The sequence below is a fragment of the Melampsora larici-populina genome, assembly GCF_000204055.1.
Source record: "Melampsora larici-populina 98AG31 unplaced genomic scaffold MELLAscaffold_190, whole genome shotgun sequence".
Classification (NCBI taxonomy): domain Eukaryota; kingdom Fungi; phylum Basidiomycota; class Pucciniomycetes; order Pucciniales; family Melampsoraceae; genus Melampsora; species Melampsora laricis-populina.
In genome coordinates, this window is record NW_006768951.1 from 3,889 (window position 1) to 18,627 (window position 14,739).

General features: G+C 42.9%; 4 protein-coding genes across 4 annotated transcripts; 2 read left to right on the forward strand and 2 right to left on the reverse strand.

Annotated features, from left to right (window-relative positions):
- Positions 1-1,017: 1,017 nt before the first annotated feature.
- Positions 1,018-2,142, forward strand: MELLADRAFT_86510 (uncharacterized protein; the record flags this gene model as incomplete). Its single annotated transcript, XM_007419430.1, has 4 exons — positions 1,018-1,438; positions 1,514-1,676; positions 1,744-2,087; positions 2,132-2,142. 4 exons carry the CDS (start codon positions 1,018-1,020, stop codon positions 2,140-2,142), a joined length of 939 nt encoding a protein of 312 aa, XP_007419492.1.
- Positions 2,143-3,521: 1,379 nt separating this feature from the next.
- MELLADRAFT_114490 (uncharacterized protein) lies at positions 3,522-4,384 on the reverse strand (the record flags this gene model as incomplete). The annotated part of the gene is made up of 4 exons (XM_007419433.1): positions 3,522-3,554; positions 3,631-3,783; positions 3,853-4,245; positions 4,325-4,384. The coding sequence occupies 4 exons, from the start codon at positions 4,382-4,384 to the stop codon at positions 3,522-3,524; spliced, it is 639 nt and encodes a 212-aa protein (XP_007419495.1).
- Positions 4,385-4,762: 378 nt separating this feature from the next.
- Positions 4,763-6,960, reverse strand: MELLADRAFT_86512 (uncharacterized protein; the record flags this gene model as incomplete). The annotated part of the gene is made up of 6 exons (XM_007419432.1): positions 4,763-5,098; positions 5,165-5,569; positions 5,661-5,813; positions 5,887-6,264; positions 6,348-6,731; positions 6,805-6,960. The coding sequence occupies 6 exons, from the start codon at positions 6,958-6,960 to the stop codon at positions 4,763-4,765; spliced, it is 1,812 nt and encodes a 603-aa protein (XP_007419494.1).
- A 3,669-nt stretch (positions 6,961-10,629) lies between these two features.
- Positions 10,630-11,074, forward strand: MELLADRAFT_58255 (uncharacterized protein; the record flags this gene model as incomplete). The annotated part of the gene is made up of 1 exon (XM_007419431.1): positions 10,630-11,074. The coding sequence occupies one exon, from the start codon at positions 10,637-10,639 to the stop codon at positions 10,841-10,843; it is 207 nt and encodes a 68-aa protein (XP_007419493.1).
- Between the last annotated feature and the right edge of the window lie 3,665 nt (positions 11,075-14,739).

A 14,739-nucleotide genomic window follows, 5' to 3' on the forward strand; every position in this document is an offset into this window, starting at 1 on the left:
AAAAACATATCAATTAAAGACGAGTTAAGATTTAACTTACCCATTTTGAACTTGGGCTATTGAACGCCCAGGAGGATCAGTGCCGGGAGGATCAGTGTGCAGGTTGAAGTGTTTGGTGATCTTTTCAAAGAACACCTCGGAAGATTGGCCGGTTCCGATTTCGGCTTGAGACGAGATATGAAGGTAAGATTTCGCAAGCTGCTCCTCGTCTTTCGCTGTCCAGTTTGCAACACGCGTGCGAGTTTTTGATTCTTCTGATTCTTGGGTTGCCATTGTATGAATCTCGAATCGGGTGTTGTGGGTTGAGAGGAAGCAAGTTGGAGTTGTGTTGAAGTTGAGTTGGGGAGTCTTAAAGTTAGTGACAGGGCTACCCTTGGATACCGCATGCGGTAGCCAATTGGTAAAGTTACCGATTGGCTAACGCAAATCGATCAAAAAATAACTACCGCGGGGCTAATTTCTCACCAGTGTGGGAGAGGCCCCGCATTTGCGGTAAAATTTACCTTACCGCACTCGAATTACCGCACGAGTGCGGATGCTCTTAGGTAGCCACTTAAGCTGTTACTTATGTACCTTAAGTAAGTAGGTGGAGCACCTCTCATCACAACTCCTGGGGTACAGAACAGCATAGACTTGTATTTTTACAATACAAGGGTGAAGTATGCAGTGATAGAGTGAAGAAAAAGAACTTTTGCCAAAAAAAACCCCTGCAAATTTTTTTTTGGGTATTACTGGGACCCCCCAACATTTGGGTCCCGGGGCCGGGGCCGGGGCCGGGGCCGGGCTCTGGTCGTGACTAGACTGGAGCAACTGTAGAGGTAAGAAGATGTGCCTTGGTTGTGATTCCTTCCACACATGTGTTGGACATGTGTGTGACAACATCATCCCCTTTCACCACGAAAAACCTGTCAACATTACCTACCCCTCCGCTCCCAATCGTTTTGACTTTCCTTTTCCCCTCACCAGCAAGACCTACAATCCCAATCCACCATGCTACTGATTGACTTTGTAGCACAAATGTCGATCACCAGTGCCCACCTCAGCACAACCCTCACGGTGTCCGACTTCGTTCGATTCGTCTCGCTTGTGTCCGAGGTTCACCATAACGCAGCAGTTTCATTACGTCTCACACCAAACCGAACGACTGTGCTGCCCTTCCTCACAACCGCGCTTTCTCCGTCGTTTCCCAACCACCTCATGAATGATCTATGGGCTTTAACACTCTCACTATTACCCTCGACCCGGTTTGATTCAAAAGCTGCCATCCGCACAATTGGTCTTCAATTCAAACTACCTGAACGTTTTTTACGACCGCCAGTATCACAGTGTCTTGCTTGCCCAACTGCACGTAATCTACATGTCCACACCCGCCTGAATGGCTACCTTTACGACACCAACGGTGTCCACTCGGTTCAGACAGTCATACTCGATTGTCCAGGTGAGCTTTCACAATCTTGAGCCCATGTTTGTGATATTTTGTTTGCAATACCTGCTGACTCAAAACGCCGTACAGGATGTGGAGCCTCATATCGCCCTAGTTACTACACCTCAGCTGGATTCCGACACTACTACACCTTGCCCATGGGACGTGACATTGAGATCCTCCACGTGCACTGCCACTATTACATCACAAACAGGTTGGGACACTTGTTCCGAATAATCCAAATGCTCGCTCAGTGAGTCCAATGGTTGTGTTTCTTTATCCTCACTTCTGAGCTGAAACAAAGTCTCACTCTATTCCAGCGTCTCCCACTTCAATTTGACGAACTGGTTTAACGAGATATATGTTGAGGACGCAAACGTCCCTCAGTTCGACGCCGCCCAGGTTTTCACCCCGGCTATGTCAGAGGCAGTCTTGCTAGATGGCCTTGAACTCCGTGATTTGTTGGAACACAAAGATCGAAGGCAGCAACAACTGACGCTTCCGGCAACTGGTACAGACGACGTTTGTTTTGATGAGGCTATTGCCTCCCATCTGGACCGACTTGATGTGGAAGGAACTAGTTTCCGTGATCATTACTGCAGTAGTTGCGTGAGAGTAAAATCTGGTGGTGTGGATCCTGACTCAGGTGAAGATATTGGGCTAGGTACGTTTATCGCAACAAAAACGTTCCTTTCTTTTGTTTGTAAGTGACCAAATAAATGATTGATCCTTTGCACAACACTCAGGTATTCAAGCTGTCGTAACCAATGGTCTCACGATTGGCCACTGGTGCTGTAGCGCCTCAACTGACCAGCTCGAAGAGCTTGCTAAAACCTCTGGACTACCCCGCCCTGAAGGACCTTGTACCAACCCTCTCGACAAAATAAACGATTGTTTTTGCCCGCTTCATCACTCTCTCCTTGGAACACGCTGTCATGTCCAACCCTGCCAAAAAGACGCTCTGACTGATTCCAAAACATGTGAACTGACAGCCCACATAGACGCGTGGGCCAAATTCACAGAACGTGTCAAATCAAACTTTGCTCTAACTGCCATCCTCAATCGACCCGGTTCCAACCTTCCATCCGATCCGACTGTCCATCTGGATGCTGAAACCGGCGAATTCAATGATCTGGAAGGTTTGCGCCAAGCTGACGAGACTGATTGTGCGCATGAGGGTGCCCGCGACGGTGGGCAATCGCAGGCCAATGCGAAACTGGTGGTTTCAAGATGCCGAACCCACAATGATCAATTAGTGGTTGGATGGTGTGGAATCGTCTTGGCGCAAAAAACTTTCTACCACTCAGAGTCCGTGAGCGCAGTGAAGGTGAGTAGTTCTCTGTTTCGGTCTTCTGATTTTCCCCTGTTGACTCATTTGGATCTCTCCCAAAGTATTTTCTTGAGGAAACCTTGCCTGATCAAGGAATGCCCGAAGTAGTTTTTTATGACAACACTTGTCGACTGACTGAACACATCTACCACGGGGACACAGATTCAACCCGATTTCAAGGAACTGTGCTCCCTGTGGATCCTTTTCATCATCGGTCCCATGCAGAAAGTTCACCGATCCGAAGCTCTTTCCTGATATACAAGAAGATGGCAAATGGATATTTAATGCCTCTGCTGCCGAACTCACAAACATATGGTACGGCGGCTTTGCATCAATGTGTCGTAACATGCATTCGCTTCGCTATAATTTTTTTTTGGAACAAATGGTACATTTGAGAAACGTTTGGCTCACCAAGAAACTTAACAGGCGCAAAGGAATGTTGTTCATAGGCAATGGAGGTTTTTAGTCTTTTTGTTTCTTTAATTGACCTTCTTGGTTTCCTGTGTGCGGATGCCCACTTTGTTTGAAAACAAATATCTTTTTTTGGTTTCGGGTGACTTTTGATTAAAGTGTATGTGTGATATGACCTCACACAGTCATTAAATAAATGATTGTAATGAACATGTTCATAAGATTGCATGCAACACCTGAAAGAATGGACTGTGAAACTGAAAGTTTCACGGGCAAGTAGGGCAAGCAGATACATTGATCACACGACATTCACGTTCATTGATTTGAGGGGAGGGGGAAGGGGGAGGCTTTTACAGCCTACTCAGCGACAACAACACCATGGTGAAGCACCTGCGAGAGAAAGGAGGACCAATATATAAAAGTTAGATACCTACTATGATCATATGTAGGTAGTGTGAAAACGTACTTGAATGATGAGCTGTTTAGATTGATCATCCTTTGATACAACTAATCCTTGAAACCACATGACAGTGTTGACGGCAATATTTCTGATATCAGATAACTCGGGGGAAAAGTATCCAAAGCGATATGTGATTGGAAATCGTAACGATCTACCTCCCTGAGTGAAAGACAGCCAGCGAAAGTCAGTGAAAACCAATGAGATACTGATACTGTAACAGAAGCTTACCTCCGGCTCGAAGACCTCATGTTCAGCTTGAACGGTAAAATGCCATTGTGCTTCCTTGTTGGCATTGTCCAAAGTCACTCTGAGCACCTTCCCGACTGAACTGAGCATGGCCTTCCCAGCGAGGTCTGCCGGTTGAGGGGGTTCCACGGAAACCAAACTCTGAGTCAAGACGCTGTGCCTGACAAAAGCAGCTCCGTCTTCTAGGTCAACCCCAACCGGTCCATGAATGTGATAGGTGTGGCCGCGGGTAAGCAATTCATTGGCCAGGATATATCCATACGCTTTGAGTGGGGTTATCACATGCTGGCCTTCTTCATCTTTCAATACTAGCTGGGTATCGGTCTTGTGCCATGCTACCCCTCCATCGACTAACCGTGGGTGCAGCATTGTACTCTGTGTTTCAAAGGAAGGTCAAAAATCAGTTCAATAAGGACAGGACCGGAAGACACAACCAAACGCAGAAAAGTTGTACATCACTGGTGGCAGTTAGTATGGCCGACAGCGTAGCAATCAGTGGTGGTTGAGATGGCATGCTGACGGTTATGTGTTGGCGACGATGCTGAAAGACAAAGACTAGCATCGCCTATATTTATAGATATAGCACCTACCTTCAAATATAACATCCTTCGCAATGTGGAATGTAGCCAGGGTTTGAATGGCTTTGGGAGACTTCCAGGGACAATTGTTTTAACATCGTTCGTTAAAACAATTGTCAAGGTAAATGGTATTGTCATTCATAGAAGGGTCTTTTGAGAAAGGGTCCTTGCTTTCTGACCCTTTCGGACGTTAGAAGGGGTTCATTTTTTTTAATTTCATCTGCCATAAATCAAAGCTAGGACATAAACATAAACGTGTGGTACGTAAGTACTACATGAGTAATTTGTAAAACCTCGTCAATTAAAAACTTAGGTTAGGCATTGGAAATTATTTGGAACTCCTTTTTGTAGAGTAACCTTGCTTCACCGACAGTCGCACGTGGTTTATTCTTATACTCCTTTGAAAATCGATCATAATCCACCCTTTCAATCCACAGCCGGTACCTATACATCGTAGAAGGAACCAAAAGCCACTCGGCACCAAAAGCGTCGTGCCATGCCTGTATTGGAGGTCGAGTCTCACATTCTTTGTACCACGCGAGGAGGGTGGACACAAGAACTGAAGAGCCCGGCCACTTTTTCTTCTTGACTGCGTTGGTCATTGTTGGAGAAGGGGTTGGAGGGGTAACCTCTTTCGCACTGTCCGGTTTCTATGCAGATCAAATACTTTGGTCAGTATACATATGTATATTAATGGATATTTGAATAACACTCACTGCCTGGTCAGCTGCATGTTTGACTTGGTAAAAATCAAACACGGGTGGCTCGGAAATTTCGCGTTCGTTTGGCGTTTGCATGGGGTTGTTGAACACCTCCACGTCTTCCGAGTGGCCAGTTGGGCGAGGTGGATAGCTGCTACTCACAACAATGACATCGTCATCATCAGAATTTGGCGTGCTGGTGGGGCGAGTCGAGGCGTCCGGACGAACGTGGTGGCTTGAGGCTTGGGAGGTTGCGTGCTCTGCTGAATATTCTGGGATCGCTGGCCTTGCCCTCGATGGACCTTGTTTGCTTTTTGATTGAGGCAACCCCGGGGTGCTAGGATCGACATTGTGCGATCTGACAACAATGTTCTTCGTGCTTGCTGGAAAGCGGTGGGGGAATGTCACCATGGTTTCATGCTAGAGACGAGACCAATGAATGATCAATCAATCAGTTGGCGCTGGGTTGATTTCTTAAAGTCTTTCGATTTCATGAATGGAGACCACTAACCCATGTGTCAATCTTGTCATCCCAGAACAAGAGCGCTCTATTCCATGAAGGACCGATTGCGAGGGTGCAAGCTTGGATGAGCAAGCTTGACTCGTCAAGCCTGGCCTTAGGCCATTGGTCAAAATGGGCTGATATGATCTTCTCTCCAAGATCCTATTGGATTGACAGTGGTCGGTCACTTCACTGGAAATCAGGTTAAAAAAAAGAAGAAAACCAGAAAACTCACATCGAGCCAAAGGTGGATCGTGATCACTTTATTCTCATCATATTTGTTGGCTATCTCACGTTCAACCGCCTCATATCGCTCACGTCGGTTGATTTGGATCCTTGCCACCGCTTGCGGACCAAGACGGCGCCCAAGCGTGTTAGATGCTTGGGCCCACTGGTGAGGGTGAGGTCCCTGGTGCGGTCGAGGTTCCTTTGGTCGCGCTGGTTCAGGTAGTTGGGTGGAAGTGCTAGCAGGAGTTGGGAAGGTAGGAGCTGGTGTGGGAGCAGCTGGAGCTGGCCGGCTAGATGATAACTGGATATCCGTCGTGTTTGCAGGGGCCGGGCGTCGATTGGAATTGTGTTTGGGACACGGCCCCAAGCCAAATTCCAAGCAACACTAAAAACAAGAAAAGTTTAAAAGCAAGGTAAGTTATACGTCATCCATATCACAAAATAAAACTTGGAAAAGGTATAACCGACCGCTTGGCAGTACTGATAATAGCATCCCTTGTTGCCAGCGGTGCGGTGGGTACGCGCGACGGGGCCACGTGAAGCTCGCTGGCATGGATAGACTGCTTTGGCACGGTGAGGCCCGACAAGTGAGTCAAGCTGGGTAAATGTTGGTTCTCGGCCCAGGAAGGGATGATGGTCATCAATGTTGGTCCTGCCCAACGTGCCCATTTGGATGTTGGCTGACTTCGGGTCGAGCGGGACCCCAAAGGGTGAGATACGAGGTCCCCAGTCTGCAGAAGAGGAAATGATAGGTCGGGGAGCCCCAGCGTTGATCAACGCTCGTTCGTGGTTTAGTTGATCGCATCGCCAAGTCCGCCAATTGTGTTGGTTGTTCTTGGGAAGTGTAGGGCACTATGAGTGGGATATGTAGGTCCGTTTAGTTCACTACAGAGTACAAACTTTGGGAAAGAAAAAAAAAACTGACATGGATACGCCATGCATCTGCTAATGCAGAATGATAACGGAGGGGGGTTGAGCATTCTGGACACAGAATGGCGACCAGCCCACCCTTGACCGGCGCTGGGAGGTGTCCGTCTTTGATGAATTGATATCGTTCGTGGACGAGGGTAGGAACAACCATGATGGAATCTTTGAGGTAAGTGATCGTATTGAAGGATAATGGTGATCGTGGTGATGAATATTACATGTGATCATAATGAAAAAATTTTGATTGTGCCGCCTTCCGTTTTGGGGTGATTGAAACATTATGGTGATATTGATTTCGTCCAGATTGCTGAGGAACGAGGTGGACGTGACAGGCATCGAACATGCCAGGAACCATAATACACGGGGAGGTTTGGTACTTATAACGTAGGGGTTTTGCCAAAGGTTACATGATACTTAATATGCTTGTACGTATGCTAATACCGGAGAGTGCTTAACAGCCTGTATTCTCAAATTCTCAAAACATTCTCAGTCTCAAATTATCAGGATCCAAACCCGGATCCTGTGGTACTCCCGCGTGGAAGGAGTCCCGCACTGACAGGCATCTTCGATTTACAAAGAGAGTGCCGCAAGCTTAGTACCTCTATATTCACAAACATGTGCATATCGATGATCATTCCATGGCGTAGAGGTTCAATACTGACACTTGGTTGCGGATGGTGGTGCCAGCACTGCTTCAGACTTTTCCTACTCACATTGCTCGTACATATAAGAATGATGTTTTTTTCAAATGTTAGGCATACCCCGAGGGCGAGATGATAAGTGAGGCTCATTGGCCAATCTTTTGGACCAAAATCTTCAAATTCTTGCTTGGAAATTGTGGACACTTTTTACCAAAAAAGCACGATTCCTACATACCTACTAATTAGGGGGTATATATGGGCTCTCCAGGGTCCCCTTGTCGACATCGGAACTGCGTGTGAGTAACCCAAGCATAAATCTCCCTAAGTGAATGAATCAATATGAATATGGCATCAAAAGGCCAAAGACATCACAGCATCGCCACCGATGCCAGCTAGTGTGGAGCTGTTCTGGGCATATAGCGCGGTTTATACCTTTCAAGGAACTGAGTGGGTGGTGCGTGACCAATCAAGCTATGTACTCCCATTGTTGCCAGTCATACTTCTGACTCGATGGTAGGTTCAGCTTGTTGAGAGGATCAATGTCGATGGATGAATCCGGCATCGCCTTTCTTTAAAAGTCGAGATAGCCAGGAGCCAAACAGGCGTGGTGGAAAGTGGCTGTGGTAGATGATGAAATCTCACACCAACACAAACGACATCCATTCGGAAAACCAAATGTCTAGCTGCGCCACAGGTCGCGTGGGGATCAGGCAATTGGCCTATCGCCTGGCATCCCTCTGACTCCATATCAGGACATAATCTAACGTTGTAGTACTTATAGCACAACAAGGGCTATACAGTGCTTTGAAAGAGGATAATCTGAAGATATAATAGATCTAAAGAAGGTGTCTGAGACTGCTCTTTCTGAGAATCTTTAACAAACTGGACTTTGTTGTTAAAGTCTCCTGATAACAGAGAAATATAACCAGGTCTTTGATAATAAGAGAAAAGTATCTTGATAAAAAGCACCAGAGAAATAAGCTCAACACATTTAAAGTGTTATTCCAGTCGAGTCAAAATGTTGAAAAATAAGCTCAATATCTTTTTGATATTATTCCAGAATGACAGTGTCATATAAAGCACATAAAACAAATTTCTCTTCTGATGAAGGGCTGATTTGAGTGACCTAGTACTGCTCTAATAAGTTTATAATGATAAAAATGATTAATGCTATGTAAGAGATGAAGAAGAAAGGAAACATAATTTCGCACAAAAGACACAAGTTTATGAACACATCAATACAAATTGTTAAAGTGGTAAACAGCTCTTAAAAAATCCTCTTTACCATCTAAAAAACCAAAAGATGACTAAAATGCTGGTAAACAGCTTTGATCCAATGATTCAACCACTCTCTACATTCCTAAATTTCGCCATCAGTACCTCATCAACCCATTATGATCATTATTATGATGTAATGTGATCTTCTATTCATCATCTGATAAGATTTATTACTAATTTGACCAGTAAAACATGACTAATCTCTATTCTTATGATCAAATGCTGTGTATATGCTGTGTATATGCTGTGTTCTGAATGTTCTAGAATGAATATTGATTTGATCTTATGATGATTCAGCATTTCAATGATGTAATTGCTTGTTATTAATGATTTGTGATCTTGTTGATGTGTAATCAAATCCTTTGATTCCTTATAACTTTTGTCATACACCTCTGTTACTAATGATTTAAAGATTGTACATTATGAATTTGATGATTCTGCGTCGAATGAGCTATTACTTATCATGTTCTGACGTCATTTGACACATGTAATCAGCTGAAAACCTTCATTTTCGACTATTTTCACCTATTTTCTTCACTTTTCACACCTTTTACTAAGCCTTTCTTGCCTTCTGTAACATTACACAGTAATCTCCAACCGTGAAAATCCCTAAAAACACCCTTGGCAACTTTATTCATTACTAATACTACTGTTACATATGTAAAACTACCTGTAAACCCTTGTTTACCAATTTCGACTTTTTCCCATTTCCTTAATAACTTCTATTTTCTCTTATCAACCACCAAGATTAAAGTTGTTGCTGACTAAAACAATGCTCCTCTTTCGTATTCCAACCCTACTAAACCCATAAACCTAATATTACTACCCTAAAAACCATTTCCAACCTGTATACCTCTATTTTCGAGTTTTTCTTATGTTTTTTTCTTTCTTTCTTTTTGTAATCTGTTTGTTAATAGTTTATACTTATCTTGATAAGTTTGTTTGAATGATAAAATGATGTAAATATTAAACTATATGTAACATAATTGATGTAATTCAAAATTCGATTTTTTTTGATTTTTTTGATTGGTCTCATATTTTGATTACCACAACGTATCACACAAGCTCATATACACAGTGCAATCTATTCTGATTTTATCGGATCACTTGTGAATAGGTTTCAGTCTTGCAGAGTTTCATATGTGCAATTCTTAGTTCCAAGCTAGCATTTGAGGCGCTGTTGGGAGGATGTCTGATACCGATGGGAAGCGATTTTTTGTCTGAAATCGCCATGAGAAATCTGCACGGTAGACAGTGGCTGTGGAAGCTGACTATCAGAGACTTCATTCAAACCCATGGAGATACGACCCATATTTGATTCGATTTATAGGGTGATTAGACTGTGGAAGGATACAGCCGACACACTGGCACCGCTTCAGAGCCGGCTTTGATGACGAGACTTGATCGCGAGTGGATCTGGCGGGGGACACAGGTATAAAGACTGAGACTTCCTCAGTCTTGGAGACCTTCCCCAGCCACTTGGTCCATCACATATTTTGTATGCACCATCCCTCTTACCCTTCTCCTGGTCATTTACTCATCGTGAATTCTAATGAGATCATCTCCACTTGGACTTCTTTCGCTCTATAGGACACCGTAAAAATTATCATCTGTAGGATCTTTTTGCAACTTGCTAAAACCGTTTCTCGCACAAGTGAGTGGTTTGTTTCTTGGGGTCTTATTTTCCGTTTTGAATGTGCTAATTTATTTGTATTTCGCTGAATGACCGCAAGATCTTCAACTTTCGATTGTCCTTTGACCAAAAACTTCTTCAAAATAAACTGATCTCAAGAATGGTGAGCCTATTTTCATGTAGTGCCATGGAATATATATAGCTCAATTGTTCATGTCTTTTGCACAATCTAGCTCGGGAGATACTTTCTATTTCTGCTCGCGTTGGCGTTGGGTACAATGGCAAAGCAACTCGCGCCAAAGTGCTGCCATGTATCAAGCACACCTGAGCATACTACGGTCTGTGATGCGACACCACAATGTGGTGGTGGAAGCTATGTCGCATGCGCTGGGAATCTCCCCACTTGCGTAGAGATAAGCCACCCCTCAACTAGCCCTTATTCTCCGCCCACGTGCGCGCAAGGAAGTTTTGCGCAATGCCAATAACTGTTTAGATAGTCCCTTGTATGCTGCTAGCGTCATTGTCCTACTTTGGGAAACAAATCCATGTTCCGTGGTGTATGTTTTCATGTGTTTGTGATGCTTGTTGTCTTTGACTGATTGTACACTCAATTATCCTCCTTTTCCCTCTTCATACCCCTGATTCTGCTATGATGTGATGGCAAAAGCTTGCATGGGGATTGTTATTGGGAAATGTCACAAGGATTCTAGATTGGCTCTTGCATACAAAAAATGGATGAAATGTCCTGTGAGACTCAGGATGTCAGCTAAGTTGCACGCCGATAAAATGTGAATGAATCAACTGATGGTAAAGGGGATTGTTCTTTCTAAAACAAGATATGTTTGAGTTTAATAAAGAAAAGGTAATTTGGTAAACAGCTCTTCCCATTTACCAGCACGTGAAAAACATGCACCAAAACAAGTCCACCAATCAATTTGAATTCAAAATGATGCTCTGAGATCAACAATGAATTTTTAGGTAAGCTTAGGGTCCCGAGTTTTCAACAAATATCACAGGAAGCAAAATTATCTTTCAAATCCCATTGGTTCAATTTGTCTCAGACAATGATGTCTTTGAAATGTTGATTTCATATTCATCACTGGATTGTTGCCAAATTTCCAGGGAAATATGTTGTATACATGATTTATATATTTTGGGAAGCCAAGTTTCAGTCATGTCACCAATCAAGCAAATCCATTGCACAGCTAAACTCAACAAAGTCCCCCACTGCTTCTTGCACACTTCTAGTGCACCAAGGGACTTACGGAAACAAAGCACACTTTGACATGGGAGGTTTCTTTAATTTGGCTGGTAAAACCTGCACTCTTAATTTTGAAAGTTTTGTGGCCAAAAATGTTTTTCTTTGTCTCTGATCCAGAAAGCATAGAGCTGTAAAATACTCAAGGAACTCAACAAATCCTCCCTCTATGTGCTCCACAAGTTTGAGGCATTTTACAATGTAGCTGTAGCATGACTATAGAAAACATTTGGATAAACCTGTATTTTGTATGTCCTGAGTCCTGGTGGTACACCACACACCCCTTGTAACCATTTCCAAACCATGGCTGAACACCAGTTAGGGAATGGTTTTTCATTGCTGGGCAACCAACATTACACAAAGCAGCTCACAATGTGTGGTTAAAAATTGCCGTTTGGAAATCAGTTTCAATGATATATTTCGAAATTCTGTCCAGTAGCCCCATGAATTGATTTAATGATGGGCGGCGAGTACTCACTTCATCAAGAATGAAACTCTTCCACAATTAATTGCCTCTGGGCTGTTGGCTCATAGTTTTCCAAAGGCTCAAAACCACATTCCAAGAGGAACACCAACCCAAATCCTTTGCTTGGACACCAGTTTGTCAGCCAATAATTAACAATGCATGATTTTTTTGGGGGTGATCCTCTGCTTCTTGATAAGCTGGCACACTTCTAACACATGTTTCACTCAACCTGGGGGGAACTCCTCAACAGGATGTATAATTGATTTATGCCTAATTTTTGAAGCAGATTGAGTATAGTCAACAATGAATCAATGATTGGTTGATGGATTTAGCAAAGAATTTTAGGTGGTTTGAAACAGAAATTTATAACAATAATATTCAAGAACAATGTGGTACAGAATTGAATATGGCGATGTGATAGCCAAATCACTACAGTTGAAGAATTCACGACATAAGATGAGTGTAGTTCCAAAACAGGTTGCCTGCTCAGTTGTGGGACTGAATCCGCAGACTCAGTCCAGCTAAATCTGAGAACTAATTGAGAATTTGGAAATGGTACCTAGTGTAGCTTGTTGAGCAACCATATGATTCCACTTGCACAAACCATACACTTCCTACCAGAAATGAAGAAATAGCTATACTTGGTGATCAAGGTCCACTTTTAGAGCCTGAACCCTTGTGCCAATGTCTATAGACTGTTCAACAAGATCTATCAGAACAATTTCAAAATTGAAACAAGATCAACAGAAACTACTTACTTCCATCTCAAGCTCAGCATGTCAAGAAAGATCCAGCATGTTTGGATTGTGATGATTCATTGCTGTATTGAATTTATCTTCCTGTTGGGTGATAAGATAAAGATGTGGATCAAAAAGAATGGAAGAAAAGTGTAAAGAGAATGAAAATGACAACACATTTAAATTATTGTGAGCTGTCTTCTTTGGGTTCTCCCTAGCAAGACTGAAGCCAGCCTCTTTCCCATCCTTGTCAATTGTCATATCCTGGGATGTAGTAAAAGATGATTTAATTATAATCAATGGCATCAATGCCATATAAAAAATACCTCCATGGGTACCATATCCTTTGAAATTGACATGTTCATCATATAGTGATCCTGAGTCATCTTCCACAGCCTTTCTTGGTATTGTTGTACCCAAAAATACTGTCCTTCAGTTCACTCAATGTGTCCCATGACCATGAACTATGAAAATGAAAAGTTTGTTGGTGTTGCAGTCAGAGCATGCTTGAGGTAAGCCATTTTGTCTATTAGTGTCTGTAAGCCAATTGGGAATATAGACATGATAATCTAGTGTCACTTGGCTTGGTTTTTGTGCTTTTGTCACCACAACATTTGCTCCTGGGGTTGGGCTAGGTGATTCAAGATACACATCATTATGTGGTTCTATTACAAATAAAAATCATTTCAATTTGTCTGAGTAGGTTTTGAGAGACAAATGAAATCCAAAATCACCAGAAATACCATACATGACTTGAATCTTGTTGTTTCCATTGCCAAAAGTTGGATCTATAAGACCCACATCCAAATCAGGATATCCATTGGTAGGAGATAACTCCAGTCTAGGTTTTTGAGGGCTTTTCAAGCCTAAAGTTGGTGCAATAAGCTGATTTCACATCAATATGTGAAATCAAATGAAATAAGAGGCTAGTTTGATTAAAGATTTCCAAGAGAGAAGGTGAAAACTCACTGCAAACAATTTTGAATTCCTCTTGAAATTGACTTTGAAACTTGAACAACCCTAGTTCTTGAAACAGATCAATATGAGTGACTTATGTATTGAGATAGTGAAAAACCAAAGCTGACTCCTTCCTGTTATGATCCTATTATGATCATATATGCTTGTATGCTACTACTGAGTTCACTCTATACTCGAGTCTCACAGAGTCAGAGATTTTACATCTCTACGTTGCAATCTCATTATAACTCAAGGACGCCCTTTTTAGCATAGACTCTTGATCTCATCTCTCAAGGTCCTAATATATTGCAACGTCTCATTTAGGATCAACTGTCTACAACAAGTTTAAGTAACCAAGAAAGAAGAAAAAGAATAAATCGAAAAGCAAAGAAGAAGAAGAAGATTTAAAAGTTAATTAAAGTTCAAGATCTGTACTGAAGTCAAAGTTTAAAATAGTTTATCTCCGCTCTATAAGAAAGCCTGAATCTCAAGGATAATCACATTACGTCAAGTAGTTTAGAAACACCCGCAAGTAAAGTTACAATCATTCCACCACTGAACTAAAGTCACAACGCCAAATTTCATCGTACCTAGTTCTTCGACGTCTGAGTCGAGCAACCATTCAACGAAAATCAGCGAGGTCTTCCACGAACTCGAAGAGAACGTGATGGAACCACAAACAGACCCCACTTTAACTGAAGTCTTGCGACAATTGAATCATTTGTCAAGTCAATTTGCTGAAGTCAAGGCTAGCCTCGCCGACGAAACGCAGAAACGTCAAGAAGCTGAAATTCGCCTGCAGCAGTATGAAACTAATAACATGCAAGCCTCACCGACTCCCGCTCAACCGAACCCCGCCTCCGTGCAACCAGTGTATGTGAATCAGACGGTGCAAGCTCAACGCCAACCGAAAATGTCAACCCCTGACAAGTTCGATGAAGCAAAGGATCGAAAGCCGAAGTC